The sequence below is a fragment of the Coregonus clupeaformis genome, chromosome 13, assembly GCF_020615455.1.
Source record: "Coregonus clupeaformis isolate EN_2021a chromosome 13, ASM2061545v1, whole genome shotgun sequence".
NCBI lineage: Eukaryota > Metazoa > Chordata > Actinopteri > Salmoniformes > Salmonidae > Coregonus > Coregonus clupeaformis.
This window is the reverse complement of record NC_059204.1, coordinates 48,104,203-48,126,664: the sequence shown is the minus strand read 5'-3', so window position 1 is coordinate 48,126,664 and position 22,462 is coordinate 48,104,203. Positions and strand designations below refer to the sequence as shown.

At 44.5% G+C, this 22,462-nt stretch overlaps 1 protein-coding gene across 1 annotated transcript in view; it reads right to left on the bottom strand.

Annotated features, from left to right (window-relative positions):
* Window positions 1–22,462, bottom strand: part of adamts2a (ADAM metallopeptidase with thrombospondin type 1 motif, 2a) — an 82,774-nt gene that overhangs the window by 30,265 nt on the left and 30,047 nt on the right. Inside the window, exon 3 of the mRNA XM_041894460.2 lies at window positions 18,421–18,586. Coding sequence (XP_041750394.2) covers window positions 18,421–18,586 — 166 coding nt within the window. The remainder of the gene's footprint in view (window positions 1–18,420; window positions 18,587–22,462) is intronic.

Sequence of the window (22,462 nt, the reverse complement as noted above, 5' to 3'; positions counted from 1 at the left end):
ACACCACTTGGCTAAACAACCAGAGAACTGAACCTTGAAATATGTAAAGTGCATCTGTGATTAACATAGTCCTGCCCTGGGGAAAAAAGAGAGGGGAATACAGTGCATTCGGAAACTATTCAGACCCCTTCCCTTTTTCCACATTTTGTTACGTTACAACCTTATACTAAAATGGATTAAATTAAACATTTTCCTCATGAATCTACACACAATACTCCATAATGACAAAGCAAAAACAAGTTTATAGATATTTTTGCAAATGTATAAATTAAAAAAAAGAAATACCTTATTTACATAAGTATTCAGACCCTTTGCTATGAGACTCGAAATTGAGCACAGGTGCATCCTGTATCCATTGATAATCCTTGAGATGTTTCTACAACTTGATTGGAGTCCAGCTGTGGTATTCAATTGATTGGACATGATTTGGAAAGGCAACCCCCAAGACTCTTCCTAGAGCTGGCCGCACAGCCAAAGTGAGCAATTGGGGGAGAATGGCCTTGGTCAGGGAGGTGACCAAGAACGCAATGGCCACTCTGACAGAGCTCCAGAGTTCCTCTGTGGAGATGGGAGAACCTTCTAGAAGGACAACCATCTCTTCAGCACTCCACCAATCAGGCCTTTATGGTAGAGTGGCCAGACGGAAGCCACTCCTCAGTAAAAGGCACATGACAGCCCACTTGGAGTTTGCCAAAAGGCACCTAAAGGACTCTCAGACTATGAGATACAAGATTTTCTGGTCTGATATTGTTTGTAGATTGATGAGGGAAAAAAATAATTTTAATCAATTTTAGAATAAGGCTGTAACGTAGCAAAATGTGTAAAAAGTCAAGGGTTCTGAATACTTTCCAAATGCACTGCATATCTTCATACTAGCGTTAGCACAATGACATGCTAGCTGTTCCCATAGACTTCCAGTCATTGCGCCAACTAGTATCCATTTAAAAGCGCATCCCAGCAGGAATGTATATATGTGACTTATTTCAGGAAATGCGTCACTACTTCACAGGAGAGGCATTTGAATGTGCTTTTTTTTTTTATCAAAATGCGTTATTTGGCAGAAATGCTTTATGGAACATATTCATTTTAATGTGTCTTAATAACAAACTTGTATGCCATCTGTAAACATGAATACAATTGTTAAATTACGAACCTAATTGGTTTAGCCACAGAAAACGACAGGAACCTTCCTGCTAGCCATGATTGGCTGAGATAATGGATGTGCTGGACATACCGAGAGATGAGTTCGGATTGGTCTGCCATGTTACACGCTTCTGTCTATAACATAGACTCAGTATGTGTAGGTAATTCTTTCTAACGCAGCTTTTTTTTTTATATCACGAAGAGTACCGAGTTTTGAAATCAGTGGAATGCCCGGTGGAAGCAGAGAATGATAGCTAAGGAGAAGGAGAAAATTGAGGTGTTTGATTGCAAATGCGGAGGGAGTCGAAAAGAGAACACAGAAGGCTGTTGTATAAAACACCTGTCTCCGGAATACATCTTCAAACTAAGGGCAACCATGGCATCCGTGGAAGAGAGGGAGAAGCGTTCATCCATGTATACGGGTAAGAGAGTTTAACTAGCTACATTTTCAGATATTATACGTTTCTAATTTGGTCAGAAAGTTGTTTTCATTACAAGTTAAAGCGTAGTGTTAGCTAGCTAGCTAACGTTAGCTGGCTGGCTGGCTATATTAATATTATTGTTTTCATTGCTAGTTATAGCCTAATGTTAGCTAGCTATATAACATTTAACCTAGTTGGTGGTTAGCATTAGCTACCTGTAGATTAATGCAGGGTAGTAACGTTAGGAGTTGGGTTTATAGTTCATTGTTTAGCTAGCTAGCTACAGTTGAAGTCGGAAGTTTACATACACCTTAGCCAAATACATTTAAACTCAGTTTTTCAAAATTCCTGACATTTAATCCTAGTAAAAATTCCCCGTCTTAGGTCAGTTAGGATCACCACTTTAATTTAAGAATGTGAAATGTCAGAATAATAGTAGAGAGAATGATTTATTTCAGCTTTTATTTATTTCATCACATTCCCAGTGGGTCAGAAGTTAACATACACTCAATTAGTATTTGGTAGCATTGCCTTTTAAATTGTTTAACTTGGGTCAAACGTTTCGGGTAGCCTTCCACAAGCTTCCCACAATAAGTTGGATGAATTTTGGCCCATTCCTCCTGACAGAGCTGGTGTAACTGAGTCAGGTTTGTAGGCCTCCTTGCTCGCACACGCTTTTTTAGTTTTGCCCACATATTTTCTATAGGATTGAGGTCAGGGCTTTGTGATGGCCACCAATACCTTGACTTTGTTGGCCTTAAGTCATTTTGCCACTAATTTGGAAGTATGCTTGGGGTCATTGTCCATTTGGAAGACCCATTTGAGACCAAGCTTTAACTTCCTGACTGATGTCTTGAGATGTTGCTTCAATATATCCACATAATTCTCCTTCCTCATGATGCCATCTATTTTATGAAGTGCCTCAGTTCCTCCTGCAGCAAAGCACCCCAACAGCATGATGCTGCCACCTCCGTGCTTCACGGTTGGGATCGTGTTCTTCGGCTTGCAAGCCTTCCCCTTTTTCCTCCAAACATAACAATGGTCATTATGGCCAAACAGCTCTATTTTCGTTTCATCAGACCAGAGGACATTTCTCCAAAAAGTAAGATCTTTGTCCCCATGTGCAGTTGCAAACCGTAGTCTGGCTTTTCTATGGCGGTTTTGGAGCAGTGGCTTCATCCTTGCTGAGCTGCCTTTCAGGTTATGTCGATATAGGACTCGTTTTACTGTGGATATAGATACTTTTGTACCTGTTTCTTCCAGCATCTTCATAAGGTCCTTTGCTGTTGTTCTGGGATTGATTTGCACTTTTCGCACCAAAGTACGTTCATCTCTAGGAGACAGAACGCATCTCCTTGACGGCTACGTGGTCCCATGGTGTTTATACTTGCGTACTATTGTTTGTACAGATGAACGTGGTACCTTCAGGCGTTTGGAAATTGCTCCCAAGGCTGAACCAGACTTGTGGAGGTCTACAACTTTTTTTTCTGAGGTCTTGGCTGATTTCTTTTGATTTTCCCATGATGTCAAGCAAAGAGGCAATGAGTTTGAAGGTTGGCCTTGAAATACATCCACAGGTACACATCCAATTGACTCAAATTATGTCAATTAGCCTATCAGAAGCTTCTAAAGCCATGACATCATTTTCTGGAATTTTCCAAGCTGTTTAAAGGCACAGTCAACTTAGTGTATGTAAACTTCTGACCCACTGGAATCATGATACAGTGAATTATAAGTGAAATTATCTGTCTGTAAACAATTGTTGGAAAAATTACTTGTGTCATGCACAAAGAAGATGTCCTAACCGACTTGCCAAAGCTATAGTTTGTTAACAAGACATTTGTGGAGTGGTTGAAAAACGAGTTTTAATGACTCCAACCTAAGTGAATGTAAACTTCCGACTTCAACTGTAGCTTCATGTCTAAACAAAAGACTCCACTATGCAAGTAACCATTTCACTGTATCGTTAACACCTTCTGTATCCTGCGCATGTGACAAATAAACATTGATTTTATTTGATATAGTGTGTATTTACCAGAGACAGTAATGTTGTATAATAGCCCCTTAAATATTAATTTAGAATCCTCTAACTTTTATTAGATCTACAAGGACATTTTATTGATCTGCCAGCATTTTCATTTAGAGATTCCGGTAAACTCTTTGATGTTTCCTTTCACGTGTCCTACCAATTATTATTGGATTATTCACCATGGCAACCACTTGTTAGTATAAAAAGGAAATTTATTTCTCAGTTCGGTTGGCTTTCGTGCAGGGATATTTGTGCGTTTTTGACCAAATATCACATGTAAATTATATTGTTTCATCATTAAACTCCTACACTGGACTTCTGTGTCTGTCATCACTCTTTGACCAGAGTGCAGTCCGGGATCCGTTTACTCCCAGTGGCCTATCCACACATTAGAGAGCACCAGACTCCATTTTATGGTCCTTCAAGCCAGATTATTGACATCAAGAGCAAACTGTTGAGCCCAGGCCAGCCAGAACAAAAGGCATTAAAAGCACAGCCCCTCCAAGGAAGGGGGTCGCCAGCCCGCAGTCAACAAAGCAGTAATGGCGACAACAGAGATCACTTATATATTCAAGTTCATCTTAAGAAGATAGAACCTAAAGAACTGGAACACCAGTTAGCTGAAGAGAGAGAGGCAGCACGGTTCAATTCCGAAATAGAGATGGAGAGACTCCAACTCACCATGGAGAGAATATACCAGGAGAAGCAGCTGGAGAGTAGAGAAAGACAAAGGAGAGAGCAGCAATGCCTTCACCAGGCCCAGAACGAGCTGACGAAGGCGCAGCGGCGCCACTCCCTCCTAGAAAAGGGTGAAGGTTACTCTACCCCTCTATGCACCCCTAGCCGTATCTTGCCCAGTCAGCCGACAAAGAGTGGCACCAAGCAGGAGTCAACAACTCAAGACGCGATCGACCACCAGGCAGGATCACGTGAGGGGCACTCCTGGTGGCCCCAGACCAGCCACCCGCTCATATTAGGGCAACCTCCAGCAACTTCCCATGTCTCCTGGCATGACACCAACCAAGGACTTACCTCAGGTCCAGGTGTCCACAACCATGATCTAGTCAACCAGAGCGATGCCTCCTCCTTGCTGCTAATCCCACGCCATTGGACTGATCAACCTCCATTGTTTAATCAGTCATCCCAGCTCTCAGCATCAACTGCTGGGCCACCTTTGAGCATGCCATCACCACGCCCGCTCTTATCCTACAAAGGTCACGGGCGATGAAACCACACAGGCCCAATCCACACCGGCAGCCAACACCTGGGGTGCTTCTAGCACTTGTGACTCCAGGCCCAAACCTAATGGACCTAGTTATATCCTCCTCCTTTGTGATCCCAAAGCCAAAACTCCCACACTTCAGCAGGGGTCGCGAGAGTGACTTTGCCCTACTGAGGATGGCCCTGGACAGCCTGCTTGGCCCCCATCCTCATCTGACAGAGCATTACAAGTACCATGTTCTGCTAGAGCACCTCAAGCTTCCAAGTGCTTAAAAACTGGCCCAGTCATGTACGCATGATCCAAATCCCTAATCCACTGCCATGAGCACACTCCAAGACAAATATGGACAGCCAAGGCAGTTAGTGCAGAGCGAGCTTGGAGCCATCCTGAATGCGACATCTATCAAGGTGGGACATGCTGCAGCATTCGACGAGTTCGCTCTCTCAGCCCATTCTCTCGTGAGTATGCTCCAGACACTAGAGGGTGCCAACGGATTCGAGTTGATGTGTGGCTCACACGTGGATCGCCTTCTCAACAAGCTGCCAGGAGCCTACAGAGACGGTTTTGTGGAGTATTGCCTTACCAAAGGTATTCTTCAAACAGGAGTCGATAGAACCTACACCCTACCTGACATGACTGCATGGATTGCAAGTTGGGCCGTTGAGTTGTACCAAAAAGAGGAAAAAAGAACTAAAGAACAGCGCCCGCCTTCCCACAACAAGAACAAGTCTGCCATCGTCCTCTACAACACAGACCAGACTACTGAGTCTTCACCAAAGTCCAAGAAAAAGTCCTCAGCTCCGCAGGAAAGGAAGGCATCCAAGGGAAAAGAGAAGCCTAAACCGTACTGCCCTTTCTGCAAGAACCAAGAACACTACCTCAATTTTTGTGAGGAGTTTAAGAAGCTCTCCAAAGACCATATAGCTCAGTGGGTCAAGAATAAAGACCGGGGCTGGCGGTGTGGGCGAGGACACCAGCCAGATTCCTGCACCCTAAAGAAGTGGTGCAACATCTGCAAAGAGAAACACCTGACTATCTTTCACTATCCTCGCTGAAGAAGAGGATATGAGTCAATCAATCAAATGTATTTATAAAGCCCTTTTTACATCAGCAGATGTCACAAAGTGCTATACAGAAACCCAGCCTAAAATCCCAAACAGTAAGTGATGCAGATGTAGAAGCACACCTCAACACATCTCCGAACTACAGTCTACCTGGACCGACCAAATCACTCTGGCCATGTGATGCTAAAGGTGGTCCGGCTACACAATGGTAACAAAAGGTCTCCCGAGTGGCGCAGTGGTCTAAGGCACTGCATCGCAGTGCTAGCTGTGCCACTAGAGATCCTGGTTCGAATCCAGGCTCTGTCGTAGCTGGCCGTGACCGGGAGACCCATGGGGCGGCGCACAATTGGCCCAGCGTCGTCCAGGGTAGGGGAGGGAATGGCCAGCAGGGATGTAGCTCAGTTGGTAGAGCATGGCGTTTGCAACGCCAGGGTTGTGGGTTCGATTCCCACGGGGGGCCAGTATGAAAAATAAAAAATAAATGTATGCACTCACTAACTGTAAGTCGCTCTGGATAAGAGCGTCTGCTAAATGACTAAAATGTAAATCGCTCGAAACTTATGCAGTCCTAGATGATGCCTCAGAGCTTACCATTGTCCTTCCCTCTGCTGTTCAGCAGCTGGCATTGCCAAAGAAAGCAGAGTCCCTGATGCTTAGGACCGTACATCAAGAGGTGGTGCAGTTAAAAGGCCACTCAGTCACTTTTAAGCACTCACCAGTGTGCAACCCGTCCAAGCAGTCCAGTATCACCAAAGACTTCACTGCTGATGACCTAGGCCTCGCAGAGTACTCCTACCCAGTGGAGGTTTTGCAGAAGCATTACCAACACCTCCGAGGTCTTACCCTCAAGACCTTCACCAAGGCCAGTCCCCTGGTCCTGATCGGTTCAGATTACATTTTAGTCATTTAGCAGACGCTCTTATCCAGAGCGACTTACAGGAGCAATTAGGGTTAAGTGCCTTGCTCAAGGGCACAGACATATTTTTCACCTAGTCGGCTCGGGGATTAGAACCAGCGACCTTTCTGTTACTGGCACAACGCTCTTAGCTACCTGCCGACAGGTCACCCCACTTGCTGACATCAATGGAACCGGTGCACATGGGCCCTCAAGGTGGGCCTGTTGCAGTCAACACAAGACTTGGTTGGGCACTCCAAGGGCCTTTCAACTTCCCGTCCAATTCCGGCAATGAACAACAGTGCCTGTTCACTTCCACCATCTCCCATTCAGATGACTTCTTCCGCCATGTGGAGAAGCTGTGGCAGATTGATACCCTGCCTTACCGTAACAAGAAGATGGTGACCCAGTCCAAGCAAGATCATGAGGCTATCCGCACCCTTGAGACTGACACTGTATGTGTGACTGTAGGAGATGTTGCATGCTACGCCACTCCTCTACTCTGAGTTAAGGTCTCTCCACGATTGAAAGCACCCAAGGAGGTAGTCTTGGCTCATCTGAGGAGCACCAAGCGGCATTTAGCCAAGAACCCAGAGCAGACAAAGATCTACTGCCAAGAAGTTCATAAGCTAGAAACTGCAGGCTATGTGATCAAGCTCCCCCAAGAAGAGGTTGACTCGGCAGAGGAGTTCTGGTACATACCGCACAATCTGGTGCACCACAACGGAAAGAACATGTTAGTGTTCAACTGTTCCTTCACGTACAAGGGCCAAGTTCTTAACAAACTCCTCCTACCAGGACCCACCTTGAGTCCTTCCCTGCTTGGTGTCCTCCTGAGATTCAGGCAGCACACAGTGGCTATCTGTGGAGACATCAAGGCCATGTTTCATCAAGTGCGCCTGCTGCCCAAAGACCGAGAACTTCTCTGATTCCTGTGGAGGGATCTGAAGAGTGACCAAGGTCCAGACGTCTACGAATGGCAGGTTCTTCCTTTTGGCACGACCTGCAGCCCCTGCTGCACCACATTCGCCTTGCAGCAAGATGTGCGAGATCACAAGGATGCTAACGAGGATGTGCTACACATGGAACATGCCTTTAACGTCGACAATTGCCTGCATAGCCTCCCTGCATCCCAGGAAGCATGCCAGCTGGTGAACAAGATAAGGACTCTGCTTGCCACAGGAGGATTCGAGATCCGTCAATGGGGTACAAGTACCGCCCTGTGGTGGAGCCGATGCCCACCATGAGGACCATCTACCGTACTCTTGCCAGCCAGTATGACCCCCTGGGATATATCATCCCATACATGACAAGAGCAAATATCCTGGTACAGGAGCTCTGGAAGAAGGAGAGGGGATGGGACGACCCCCTCTTATCGGCACCCCTATTAGACCAGTGGAAGGAGTGGGAGCGCGAACTTCCGACATTGTCAGAGGTTGCCATCCCTAGGTGTTATGTCCCTCCAAATATAGACAGCGCCACAGTGACCACCGACATACACATCTTCTGCAATGCATCAGAGAGAGCATACGGCTCTGTGGCCTATCTCCACACCGAGGACGACCAAGGACAAGTACATGTCTCATTCCTTGTGGCAAGATCTCGAGTGGCACCCAAGCGGCAACTCTCAATGCCCGCCTGGAGCTCAGTGATGCCCTGACTGGAGCCCAACCAGCTTGTCTTCTGCAAACTGAGCTTACTTTGGAGGTACGCAGGAACACCCTGTGGTCAGATTAAATGACCGTCTTGAAAGGCTGCAATCGGAGTCGTGTTGTTACAAAATGTTTGTCGGCACCAGAATCACTGAGATACAAGATCTCACAGATGTTAGGGAGTGGAGATATATCAACACCGCTAACAATCCAGCAGACGACATCACGAGGGGGAAAACTCTGGTTGAGCTAACCCGAGTGAACCACTGCACTCAAGGTCCACCCTTCCTGCAACAGTCACCTGACACCTGGCCTGTGATGCCCAGTACTGCTAGAGAAGAGGACACTGCTGAATGTTGCAAATCTACTTTCTGCGGTCAGGTCAACCTTACTCCTAATCCGGTAAAGATAGACTGGAGCACGTCACAGTTGGAAGGAGCTCTGAGTCTGTGTACCAAACTATGATTCCAACTGTTGGTGATCCGAAGCCCTCAAAGCACGACGTGGAGACTTTTCTGCTTAAAGAAACCCAGAGGGAGAGTTTCACAGAGGAGATCAAGGCCCTTGAAGCCGAAAAGCCAGTACCGAGGAACAGCAGACTCTGTTTATTGTCTCCTGAGTACGACCAAGCCCTAGGTCTTATTCGGGTCGGCGGCCGGCTTCGTCAAGCTGAATCCCTGCCTCCTGACGTTCTCCATCCTGTCATGTTGGACCCACAGCATCCCATAGTCAAGTTCCTCATCCAGGACTTTGACAACCATCTGCTTCATCCATGACCGGAAAGAGTGTTTGCTGAGATTCGTCGGACCTTCTGGATACTACGAGGCCGGGAGGCCATTTGATGACATCAATGCACCTGTCTGGAGTGTAGGAAATGGCGAGCAAATCCTGTCGTCCCAAAGATGGCGGACTTACCTCCATCCCACCTCCGGCTTTACCAGCCGCCTTTCTGGTCTACCGGGGTAGACTGCTTCGGTCCGTTTACAGTGAAGATAGGAAGACATACGGAGAAGAGATGGGGAGCCATCTTTAAGTGACTCACCACTCACTGCACCCACCTCGATCTTCTGACCAGAATGGACGCAGATACCTTCCTGATGGCTCTCCGCCGCTTCATTGCCTGACGAGAAAAACACTTTGAGATCCTGTCGGACAAGGGGACCAATTTCCGAGGGGCAGACAGAGAGCTGCAAGAGGCCTTCACGGCCCTCTGGCCTGCTCTCGAGAAACAGCTGGCTGAAAAGAAGATCACCTTTCGGTTCAACCGCCTGAATGCACTGCATTTCGGAGGCGCCTGGGAGAGGGTGATAAGATCTATGAAGAATGCTCTTCGTGTAGCAGTCGGAGAAAAAGCACAACATGAAGATGTCCTCCTGGCAATCCTTACGGAGGTGGAAGGCATTCTGAACTCCAAGACCTTTGGTTATGTTTCAGCGGACGTAGCAGACCCCGATCCAGTTACGCCTAATCTGCTCTTGATGCCGCGGCATGGGAGCACAGAGACCTTCTTGGACGACACCGTCGGAAGCATAGTCAGGTCCTGGTCCCACTTCATGTGGAATTATTTGCAAAGTTGAAGGACACTCCAGACATGAAGGTTGGACAAATGGCCATGATAGTGGATCCTCAGCCCATCGGACAGATAGCGAAGACGATACCAGGTGCAGATGGAAGGATCCAGACTGCGGTGGTCAAGGTCAAGGACTGAGTCTACCTGCGTCCGGTTGCCAAATTGGTGGAGCTTCCCGCTGTGTTAAACATTTACATTTAAGTCATTTAGCAGACGCTCTTATCCAGATCAACTTACAGTTAGTGCATACATTATTTTTTCCATACTTGCCCCCCGTGGGAATCAAACCCACAACCCTGGCGTTGCAAACACCATGCTCTACCAACTGAGCTACATCCCTGCCGGCCATTCCCTCCCCTACCCTGGACGACGCTGGGCCAATTGTGTGCCGCCCCATGGGTCTCCCGGTCGCGGCCAGCTACGACAGAGCCTGGATTCGAACCAGGATCTCTAGTGGCACAGCTAGCACTGCAATGCAGTGCCTTAGACCACTGCGCCACTCGGGAGTACGACACAGACTTGCCTTCGTAGGAAGATGGAGGCTTTTACTAAGTTTGAATTAGTTACACTAATTCTGGGGCGGCTGTATAAAAGCCCCTTAGATATTAATTTAGAATCCTCTAAATGTAATTAGACATTTTATTGATCTGCCAGTATTTAGAGATTCCGGTAAACTCTTTGATGTTTTCTTTCATGTGTCCTACGAATTATTATTGGATTATTCACCATGGCAACCACTTGTTAGTATAAAAAGGAAATGTATTTCTCAGTTCAGTTGGCTTTCGTGGAGATCAGACCATTTTAATTTGCAGGGATATTTGTGCGTTTTGACCAAATATCACATGTATACTCTGTTTCAATGTTAAACTCCTAGACTGGGCTTCTGTGTCTGTCATCACTCTTTGACCATAGTGCAGTCCGGTCAAATTAGGATGTAACGTTAGGCCAACAAGACAGTCTCCAAGTTCTAAAATTCTCGGGTATGCCCTGCTTTTATTTCGTCACACTCACACTCACAACCGTAAGGTATTTTCTGTAATTAGCTCACCATTAACTTGTAAATAATGATCTTGTTGTGAGTTTATTTTCCTGTAATAATGAATACAAATTAGCTAAAGTTAAGACGTTGTCAGCTAAATGATATGGTCATTATTTGAACTGGCTAGCCAGCTAATTTAACGTTAGGTAGCTAGCTAACAAGCTAGAAATGACCCAAAACATTGTTTAGAAAGTTGTTTTTAGTTGGCTGGTTTGCTAGATTGATATATACAAAATGCATTTTTATGCGGATGAGTTTATTGGTTTTAAAATACACCAGTTATGCTATTTTGGACCACCAGGCTACTGATGTCATGGAGCCTGTAGTTTTTGTGTTTATAGCTACTTTTTCATAATGACAAGTTTGATGTCGCATGACAATAGAATGTTCATGATGTCACTGTGACAACTACATACAGACGTGTCGATAGACGTAATATAAACCAGCCTTTAGTCTTGAAATCTTTGGTTGTTTAGTACACTCACTACCGTACACAGTCTGTTTAGCACATGGCCTCACATGTGAATCTTTAAAGAGATGGGTGGGGCTAAGGCTTAAGACGGTGTGAACGATGCTAATTGGGTGTAGACAAGAAGAGCTCTTCAGTAGGCGTACCAAAACATTCAAGGGCCATTTTCTCAAAAGTGAGGTTACAAGTTTATCAACTTTCAAAGCAGAATTACTTTCCCATTGTTCCTCAACTGTAGTGTATGACATACCATTTTCTCGCTCTGAGTCTTTACTTTTATCCAATGTAAAAAACACAATTTCAAATTTTGCTACATAAGACCGAATCGAGCCGATCAGTCACATATACAGTACTAGTCAAAAGTTTGGACACACCTACTCATTCAACGGTTTTTCTTCGTTTTTACTATTTTCTACTCCATCACTTGGTCAAATAGCCTGGAGGTGTGTTGGGTCATTGTCCTTTTTAAAAACAAATGATAGTCCCACTAAGCGCAAACCAGATGGGATGGCGTATCGCTGCAGAATGCTGTGGTAGCTATGCTCGTTAAGTGTGCCTTGAATTCTAAATCAATCACAGACAGTGTCACCAGCAAAGCACCCCCACACCATCACACCTCCTCCTCCATGCTTCATGGTGGGAACCACACATGCAGAGATAATCCGTTTACCAACTCTGCGTCTCACAAAGACACGGCAGTTGGAACCAAATATCTCAAATTTTGACTCATCAGACCAAAGGACAGATTTCCACCGGTCTAATGTCCATTGCTTGTGTTTCTTGGCCCAAGCAAGTCTCTTCTTATTATTGGTGTCCTTTAGTAGTGGTTTCTTTGCAGCAATTCGACCATGAAGGCCTGATTCATGCAGTCTCCTCTGAACAGTTGATGTTGAGATATGTCTGTTACTTTAACTCTGTGAAGCATTTATTTGGGCTGCAATTTCTGAGGCTGGTAACTCTAATGAACTTATCCTCTGCAGCAGAGGTAACTTTGGGTCTTCCTTTCCTGTGTCAGTCCTCATGAGAGCCAGTTTCATTATGATGGTTTTTGCGACTGCACTTGAAGAAACTTTAAAAGTTATTGAAATCTTCCACATTGACTGACCTTCATGTCTTAATGTAATGATGGACTGTCATTTCTCTTTGCTTATTTGAGCTGTTCCTGCCATAATATGGACTTGGTCTTTTACCAAATAGGGCTATCTTCTGTATACCACCCCTACCTTGTCACAACACAACTGATTGGCTCAAACGCATTAAGAAGGAAATAAATTCTACAAATTAACTTTTAACAAGGCACACCTATTAATTGAAATGCATTCCAGGTGACTACCTCATGAAGCTGGTTGAGAGAATGCCAAGAGTGTGCAAAGCTGTCATCAAGGCAAAGGGTGGCTACTTTGAAGAATCTCAAATATAAAATATATTTTGATTTGTTTAACACTTTTTTGGTTACTACATGATTCCATATGTGTTATGTCATAGTTTGGATGTCTTCACCATTATTCTACAATGTAAAAAATAGTAAAAATAAAGGAAAACCCTGGAATGAGTAGGTGTGTCCAAACTTTTGACTGGAACTGTATATAAAAAGAAAATTACATCATCATTTTTGCAGTGGTGGCAACAATAGGGGAAACAATGATGCTCTACTGTACTGCAATTGCCAATACAATTTCAATGACACAAAAAGCATGTATAAATCCTGCACATTTAAATAGAGCCTGGATGATGACAGGGGTGCTCTTGAATTTTCTATTATGATAAAGTAAATTCCATTGGCTCAGAAGTGACATATAAAACTCAGACTAATAACAAATTAATAGGGTTCACATAAGGCCAGTCATATTTTTTAGAAAGCTCCCCTTTCAAGCGGTAAACATCTTTATTTGATCATTTATTATGTGTCCTTCTCAATAAACAATCTCCTCAGGTTCATTACAGGATCAGATTTATGTCTGATTCATAGACAGACAGGGTGGTTAGAGGACAGAGAGCTGGAACAGCCCTACTGCTGCCTGGCCACCGTACAGGAACTCATATGCTGTAGGCAGTAAATCTCATTAATAAATGGGAGATTTATATTTTACGAACTTCTAATAGGGAAACTGGAGGAGATACATCAGGTCACTGTAAAAAAATATATATATATATCTCTGGCCAAACATGTAGAAGATGTATCTAGATTTATAAAATATGAAAGATAATATTAAGGGTGAAGAAAAAGGTAATACATTCCACAAAATTTATTTATTTATCTATATTTAAAATGACATTATTGCTCCTCAATATTACAATAATACATCTTAAAGCATTGTGTCTTTGTACGCACTTCCAGGCTGTCCTGCCATAAAACAATGGTATGAGTTCTCTCTTCGTGAACTCTTGATCGAAGCATTGGAATAGATGGAGCAAACCTGGCAATCCAAGCAGCTTGGGAAGTGAAGCGTGGGAACAGTGGAAAAAACACCCATTGCTCAGGTTACCTTCTCACACCTGGGCCCCATTTCTATTCCAGCCCATCAAAAACAGAACTCAGCATGTTCGAACACAGGCACCCTGAGCTAGAATGGACGCTGCTGCTCACCCATTATAGAAAGTATCACAATGTCAGCTGACACGGACTTAAAAAAAACAAAGTCATCATATTTCAAGGGTATAGCCTTCGAAGAACAACAATGTTCTCTGCCAATGACTATAAATAGATTGATACAAAGGCGGGTGGGTCACGTGCTCTGGGTTTCTATACTGACTGTGGACATTGACTCCTCATTAGTGTTGATAGATACTGTGTCGATGCTGGTGAGCTTTAATACTGGGCTTCCCAGTAGCAGTCCTCAAGGACCCCTCATATTACACACAGATGAGAAGTGTGAATTGAGACATGATAACGCTTTCAAATGATAAAACGGTTGAATAGAAAGCATTCAACAACAGGTGTTTTTTATTGGAGTGTCTAGGCTACTTACATTTAAGTCTTTTATCAGACACTCTTATCCAGAGTGACTTACAGTAGTGAGTGCATACATTTTTATAGTTGTTCGTACTGGTCCCCCGTGGGAATCAAACCTACAACCCTGGCGTTGCAAGTGCCATGCTCTACCAACTAAGCCACACGGGACAAAAGTCTATACTTCAAGTATAAATAGTATGGTGCCTGGTGCAGTTCTAATGCTGTTAGCTGTAACCCCAGGTGGGACTATGGAGGTTGTGCCCTTGAGGCAGGTACTTAGCCTTAGGGGCCTCTGGGAACATTTCAGTGACAATGCAAAATCTAAATGGTACACACACCACAAAGGTCACCCTGGATGAGGGTGGTCTCATGAGGTATGCTGGCTCAGCTGCTTTCAATCTGAATGTGAAGTGAAAGGATTCAGGTGCAAGGGAAAAGCATTTCAAGATCACGTCTACGCAAGATGAAGTGATTCTTGATGTTGTTTTCTCTCTGAGCGGATCTTAAAACAAGGCATCAGTCTGTGGTCACACTATCCTTCCCCTTTCCGTTGCTGCCCGCAGCCAAATCCCATCCAGATGTGTTTAGAATCCTAAACCTTCTCTGGGTTACCCAAGGTCCCACCTCTGTCACTCAACTGATCCTCCGCATCAGACACAGGCTAGCTCCACATTCAGGGGACAACGCCTCCAATGTGATTTGAACACTGACATGACAGCCAAATACAAAAATGTATGCTGCAGTGAAATAAAGGAAATGTGTTATGGGATGCAGTATACAAAACCCAAACGACTAAACAAGATGTAGTCAGATCATTTAAGACAGCACAGCACTTTGTACAGACAGAGAGAACCAGGGACGCCTGTAAAAAAACACGTTCACCATCCAACATTAGTGAAAAAACAAACGGAATGTTTTTATTTCAGGGGATGACTTTCAATGAAAAACGTGTGGGGTGGTGAAACAAAGACATACAGACACATGAAGACATACACATACACGTGCAGGCATGCACATACACACACATGTACACACTCTTAGCTACACACACATTTTACATTTACATTTTAGTCATTTAGCAGACGCTCTTATCCAGAGCGACTTACAGTTAGTGAATACATATATATATATATATATATATTTTTTATACTGGCCCCCCGTGGGAATCGAACCCACAACCCTGCCGTTGCAAACACCATGCTCTATCAACTGAGCTACATCCCTGCCGGCCATTCCCTCCCCTACCCTGGACGACGCTGGGCCAATTGTGCGCCACCCATGAGTCTCCCGGTCGCGGCCGGCTGCGACAGAGCCTGGATTCGAACCAGGATCTCTAGTAGCACAGTTAGCACTGCGATGCAGTGCCTTAGACCACTGCGCCACTCAGGAGACTACACACAGTACGTAGAAGTAATGCAAGGTCTCCGCCACCTCTAGTATGAGGCATGACTATGTGTTTGTAGGGTAACTGGATATTAAGGGTGACCAGGATATACAGCAGCACTTCTTTGACGCATTCAAAATCACTCCCTGCTGCATGGCTATTACAGGAGAACATTACTAAACCCTCAGAAATAGTTCACCTACTCTTGCCATGAATGAGTTCACTCTGTCTTGCATCAGATAGGAGTGCCGCCACCTGACGTAAGACAATGCACTCAAGTTAGAAGGCTTGAATCACCTCAGCAGTCTACAGAGCAATGGTATGCAGAGATATGCAATGATAAGCAATTCGGAGATTGTCTATGGAAGGGCCACTGCTATATGGAAAGTCAAAGGGGAATCCCTCTGCCATGAACAGGACCTCTTCCTCAGATCAGAATGAATACTGTGAAATGTTGTCATTGTTTTTGAGTGATTATGAAATGATGTTTATGAATGTTTCAGTCTGCCTGAAAATTTGTTATTCATTTGAGGTGATGGAAAATAATCCTTGATTAGTTAGTGAAATCTATGTGCATGATGTAAAATGGAAGGCATCCCAGAAAATGAGAAATACAATCTAATAGTAAACATCCTTGGACAATGGCTCCTCAAGATAGCTATGTCACAAAATGTTACACCTCAAATAAAATGTGCCTGTTTCCTTTTAGTTTATTTTAATTAGGAACAAACTTTTAGGCGTAGATTCAATCAGATCAAGCGTTAACCGGCGATAGCAGACACCCTTATAGCGGATGTTTTGGTGGTGTCGGAGGTGTCGGAGGTGTCGGAGGTGGAACTGCTTTGGAGCAGCTGCTCTTGCGATCATTGTCACGAAGCCCGCCCCTCTTGCGTTAGAATGAAATGAAAAAAAGGCCATATAGAAATAATTACGCTCAAATTGAAAAATCATTCAACTAAATAATGAGGATTTCTATCATCCTATTCGAGGTGTAGATTACATCTCACATTCCAGTGTTCAAACATGTAAACAAGGCCGCATGGGATTTCTCTTAATAAGACTCCGTGCAGCCAATGGCAATGTCCGCTTTAGGTATAATAATTTGACAGTTCTAACGCAGTTCCACCTCCGACACTGCCAAAATAACCGATATGCGGATCTGATTGAATAGCGCTCTTAATGTTAATTTTTACTTAATGTCCTTATCATTCTCTTGAACTACAAGGTCCATCTAGATTCTGCTCTAGATCAACCATGCTCTCCTCCACTGGAGGAGTTTAGTTTACTGTGGGCTAATATCCCATCAGCACTCAGTCCTGCCACATAGGAGTAGCCTGGCTGCAGCTCGTCTTGGCTGCAACCGAACCGCCTCTGATGGATTTGTGCGACTACATCTGAGCTTTTAATCCAATCCACACATTCCAGCTGATGTCGCCAAAGTCCATCATGAGGGTGTCTCTCCTGTATCTCTACCAGTTCCCCCTATAGATGTTCATACAATTATGTGTGTACTGTATGTGTGTGTATTGGTGCTCTTTACGTTTATATAAATTGTGTGAGAGTGTGTGCATTTGTGTTACGAGAATTTGTATATAACAATCCAAGTGGAATACATCTGCCTTTCGTATCATCTTTTAGAGTAGACAGTAGAACTACTCTGACAAATAAACTACAAATTTGAAGTGACTGAGAAGCAAGTCTAGCCTCCCAATATCTTCAGGCTGAGCTCCGCTGCTGGAACTGAAGTGACATGTGATTCCCTTTTATAACTTTATTGCTTGTCTTCATCCACCCACGCAGTGTATCTTCCTGCTCTGTCAGTGGAGTTTTGGGACACTTTAGGAACGGACAGGGTCAAATGGGGGGGACTTGAGAGAAAGGAACATTGCACCATACTGTACTGTTTCCATCCAGTGAGAATGCTTTATCACAATTTTACAAAGTCCAATGGCTGTACACTGTAGAGAGACAATAGAAAGTAGGACATTTGGTTCATTCGAGTTTAGTAGCCTTTGCTTTGTCAAACAAGGGTGTTGAACTATCCTCCAGTTTGATTTGCTTAGTAGAGGCATGCCAGAGAGCGCACGCTTTTGTGTATTTACATGTGGAGTCATGACAGGTTATGTATACAGTGAACTAAATATTAGATTATAGAATCAGGAAACACAAAAAATCTGAATAAACAAATGTGGAATAGGATGCTTTCTCTGGATAGCATCCATAGTGTTCATCAGGCTGGACCAGGAGAACTTGGAGGATATGGAGATTTATACATTTGTTTTCTCTCTGCACAATAAAGCAAAGTTCACTGCCATTTCAACATACAGTATATCCCAAGAGGGATACAAATGGAATGTCTAGGAGACAAGTCTTTCATAACTGTTTCATATTTCAAAATGAAGGACAATAATCTGACAGAGCAGCTCATATATTAAACCCAGAAATCCCATAAGGTTTATCTGCATTCAGCACTCTAAAGTTACAGATGATAATGACCTATGAAGGAGTTTCATCATGTCTCCTGACAGTCAGGAAAATCATGTGGATTCTGTAGAGGTGTATCTGAAGTTCCTTTTACCTCTGGGGTGAGAGTCTGCTGTTTGATTGACAGGGGGCCTCTTAATGGCAGAGGAGCGATAAACAATGTGATGTCGTCCGTCTCCGCTCTCCTCCCCCGTCAGACCCCCTCCACGCACCAGGGGCTCGATGAAGAACTCCTCCTTCCCCATACGGATCATTCCTGCCTGAGAGAGAGAAAGATGAGAAGGGAGGGTTTGAACTCTACAATCACAAGCTTCTAACATGAAAAACTAACTGGCGCCAGAGGGGATGGCTGCCGCTTTACGGGCTCCTAACCAATTGTGCTATTTTGTGTGTTGTTTTGCATTGTTTGTAACTTATTTTGTACATAATGTTGGTGGTACAATCTCTTACGACCAAAAATAGCTTCTGGATATCAGAACAGCGATTACCCACCTCGAACTGGACAAAGATGTTTTATTTAATGAGTTGGACGCGAAGAATATAATGTTGCTCCCAGACAAGGTAAAAATCCCTGTCATTCGCATGAAGAAAATAAGGAAACACAGTGGGCGGAGATCAGGGTACCTTGGGAGAATTCGTCAGCGAGTGGGTAACCTGCATCTACCATCTGTTCTATTAGCCAACGTGCAATCACTGGAGAATAAACTGGATGAGCTCCGTTCGAGACTATCCTACCAACGGGACATTAAAAACTGTAATATCTGGCTGAACAACGACATGGATAATATATACAGTTGGCTGGGTTTTCTGTGCATCGGCAGGACAGAACAGCTACGTCTGGTAAGACGAGGGGTGGGGGTGTGTGTCTATTTGTCAATAACAGCTGGTACGCAATGTCTAAAATTAAGGTAGTCTCGAGGTATTGCTCACCTGAGGTAGAGTACCTCATGATAAACTGTAGACCACACTATCTACCAAGAGAGTTTTCATCTATATTTTTTGTAGCCGTCTATTTACCACCACAAACCGATGCTGGCACTAAGACTGCATTCAACGAGCTGTATAAGGCCATAAACAAACAAGAAAATGCTCATCCAGAAGCTGTGCTCCTATTGGCCGGGGACTTTAATAAAGGCAAACTTAAATCCGTTTTACTTAATTTCTACCGGCATGTCACATGTGCAACCAGAGGAAAAAAACTCTAGACCACCTTTACTCCACACACAGAGACAGGTACAAAGCTCTCCCTCGCCCTCCATTTGGCAAATCTGACTGTAATTATATCCTCCTGATTCCTGCTTACAAGCAAAAACTAAAGCAGGAAGTACCAGTGACTCGCTCAATACGGAAGTGGTCAGATGACACGGATGCTACGCTACAGGACTGTTTTGCTAGCACAGACTGGAAAATGTTCCGGGATTCATCCAATGGCATTGAGGAGTATACCACCTCAGTCACCAGCTTTATCAATAAGTGCATTGACGACGTTGTCCCCACAATGACCGTACGTACATATCCCAACCAGAAGCCATGGATTACAGGCAACATCCGCACCGAGCTAAAGGCTAGAGCTGCCGCTTTCAAAGAGCAGGATGCTTATAAGAAAACCCTGCTATGCCCTCAGACGAACCATCAAACAGGCAAAGCGTCAATACAGGACTAAGATTGAATCTTACTACACCTGCTCTGACACTTGTCGGATGTGGCAGGGCATGCAAACTATTACGGACTACAACGGGAAACCCAGCCGCGAGCAGCCCAGTGACGCGAGCCTACGAGACGGGCTAAATGTATTTTATGCTCGCTTCGAGGCAAGCAACACTGAAGCATGCATGAGTACACCAGCTGTTCCGCACGACTGTGTGATCACGCTCTCTCCGTAGCCGATGTGAGCAACACCTTTAAACAGGTCAACATTCACAAGGCCGCGGGGCCAGATGTATTACCAGGATGTGTACTCAGAGCATGTGCAGACCAACTGGCAAGTGTCTTCACTGACATGTTCAACCTCTCCCTGACCGAGTCTGTAATACCTACATGTTTCAAGCAGACCACAATAGTCCCTGTGCCCAAGAAAGCGAAGCTCACCTGCCTAAATGACTACCGCCCCCTAGCATTCACGTCGGTAGCCATGAAGTGCTTTGAAATGCTGGTCATGGCTCACATCAACACCATCATCCCGGAAACCCTAGACCCACTCCAATTCGCATACAGCCCCAACAGATCCACAGATGACGCAATCTCAATCGCACTCCAAACTGCCCTTTCCCACCTGGACAAAAGGAACACCGATGTGAGAATGCTGTTCATTGACTACAACTCAGCGTTCAACACCATAGTGCCCACAAAGCTCATCACTAAGCTAAGGACCCTGGGACTAAACACCTCCCTCTGCAACTGGATCCTGGACTTCCTGACGGGCCACCCCCAGGTGGTAAGGATAGGCAACAACACATCTGCCACGCTGATCTTTAACACCGGGGCCCCTCAGGGGTGGGTGCTTAGTCCACTCCTGTACTCCCTGTTCGCCTACGACTGCGTGGCCAAGCACGACTCCAACACCATCATTAAGTTTGCTGATGACACAACGGTGGTAGGCCTGATCACCGACAATGATGAGACAGCCTATAGGGCTGTCCAAACACACCAAGATAGTCGTGAAGAGGACACGACAATGCCTTTTCCCCCTGAGGAGACTGAAAAGATTTGGCATGGGTCCCCAGATCCTCAAAATGTTCTACAGCTGCACCATCGAGAGCATCCTGACCGGTTGCATCACCGCCTGGTATGACAACTGCTCAGCATCCGACCGTAAGGCGTTATAGAGGGTAATGCGTACAGCCCAGTACATCACTGGGGACAAGCTTCCTGCCATCCAGGACCTATATACTAGGCGGTGTCAGAGGAAGGCCCAAAAATGGTCAAAGACTCCAGTCAGCCAAGTCATAGACTGTTCTCTCCGGAGCGCCAAGTCTAGGTCCAAAAGGCTCCTTAACACCTTCTACCCCCAAGCCATAAGACTGCTGAACAATTAATCAAATGGCCACCCAGACTATTTGCAGACCCTTTGTTTTTACACTGCTGGTACTCGCTGTTTATTATCTGTGCATAGTCACTTTGCCCCTACCTACATGTAAAAATGACCTCGACTAACCTGTACCCCCGCACATTGACTCGGTACCGGTACCCCCTGTATATAACCTCATTAATGTTATTTTATTGTGTCACTTTCTTTTTTTCTTTTTTCTTTAGTTTATTTAGTAAATATTTTCTAAAACTCTATTTTCTTAAAACTGCATTGTTGGTTAAGGGCTTGTAAGTAAGCATTTCACTGTAAGGTCTACACCTGGCGGCAGGTAGCCTGGCAGGTAGGAGTGTTGGGTCAGTAACCGAAAGGTTTCTGGATTAAATGTCTGAGCCGACAGGGTAAAAATATGTCGGTCTTCCCCTGAGCAAGGCAGTTCATTCACTATTCCCCGGGTGCCGTGGATGTCGATTCAGGCAGGCCTCCGCACCTGTCTGATTCAGAGTGGTTGGGTTAAATGCGGAAGACACATTTCAGATTAATGCATTCAGTTGTACAACTGACTATGTATCCCCCTTTCCTGTTATATTCAGTGCATGTGACAAATAACATTTGACTTTAAAGGTACACTATGGAGAAAAATCACTCCGCCATTTCCTTGTTGCAAAAATTCTAACAGTTTGCCTCATTTCAGTTTATGTGATAAAACAAGCAAATATAGTGTAGAGAATCATTGTATCATCTACACCGCTGTGAAATATATTTTCCATAACTCAAAATATTGTATTTCAAGCTGTTTGAAGCTGGTGTACAAAACCAAAAGTAAAATACACAAAAACGAAACTGAAGAACGGGAAGCATAGAAATAGCACACATAGAACAGATCTACCACTTCTTAGACTTGCTTTCAATGTGAATTTGGTCGGGTCGCCCAAAAAGTTACCTATTGCAGCTTTAAAAAACACTTTGAGAATAACTTTGAGAAAGGGAAATACACAATAATCAATATCTCAACCACTTTGAAGATCAGCCAGAAGAAAGGACAGCATTGACAAGTAGAACTGACATGAGACTGAAAGGGAAATGAGTTGATCAATATGGGGCCATTTAG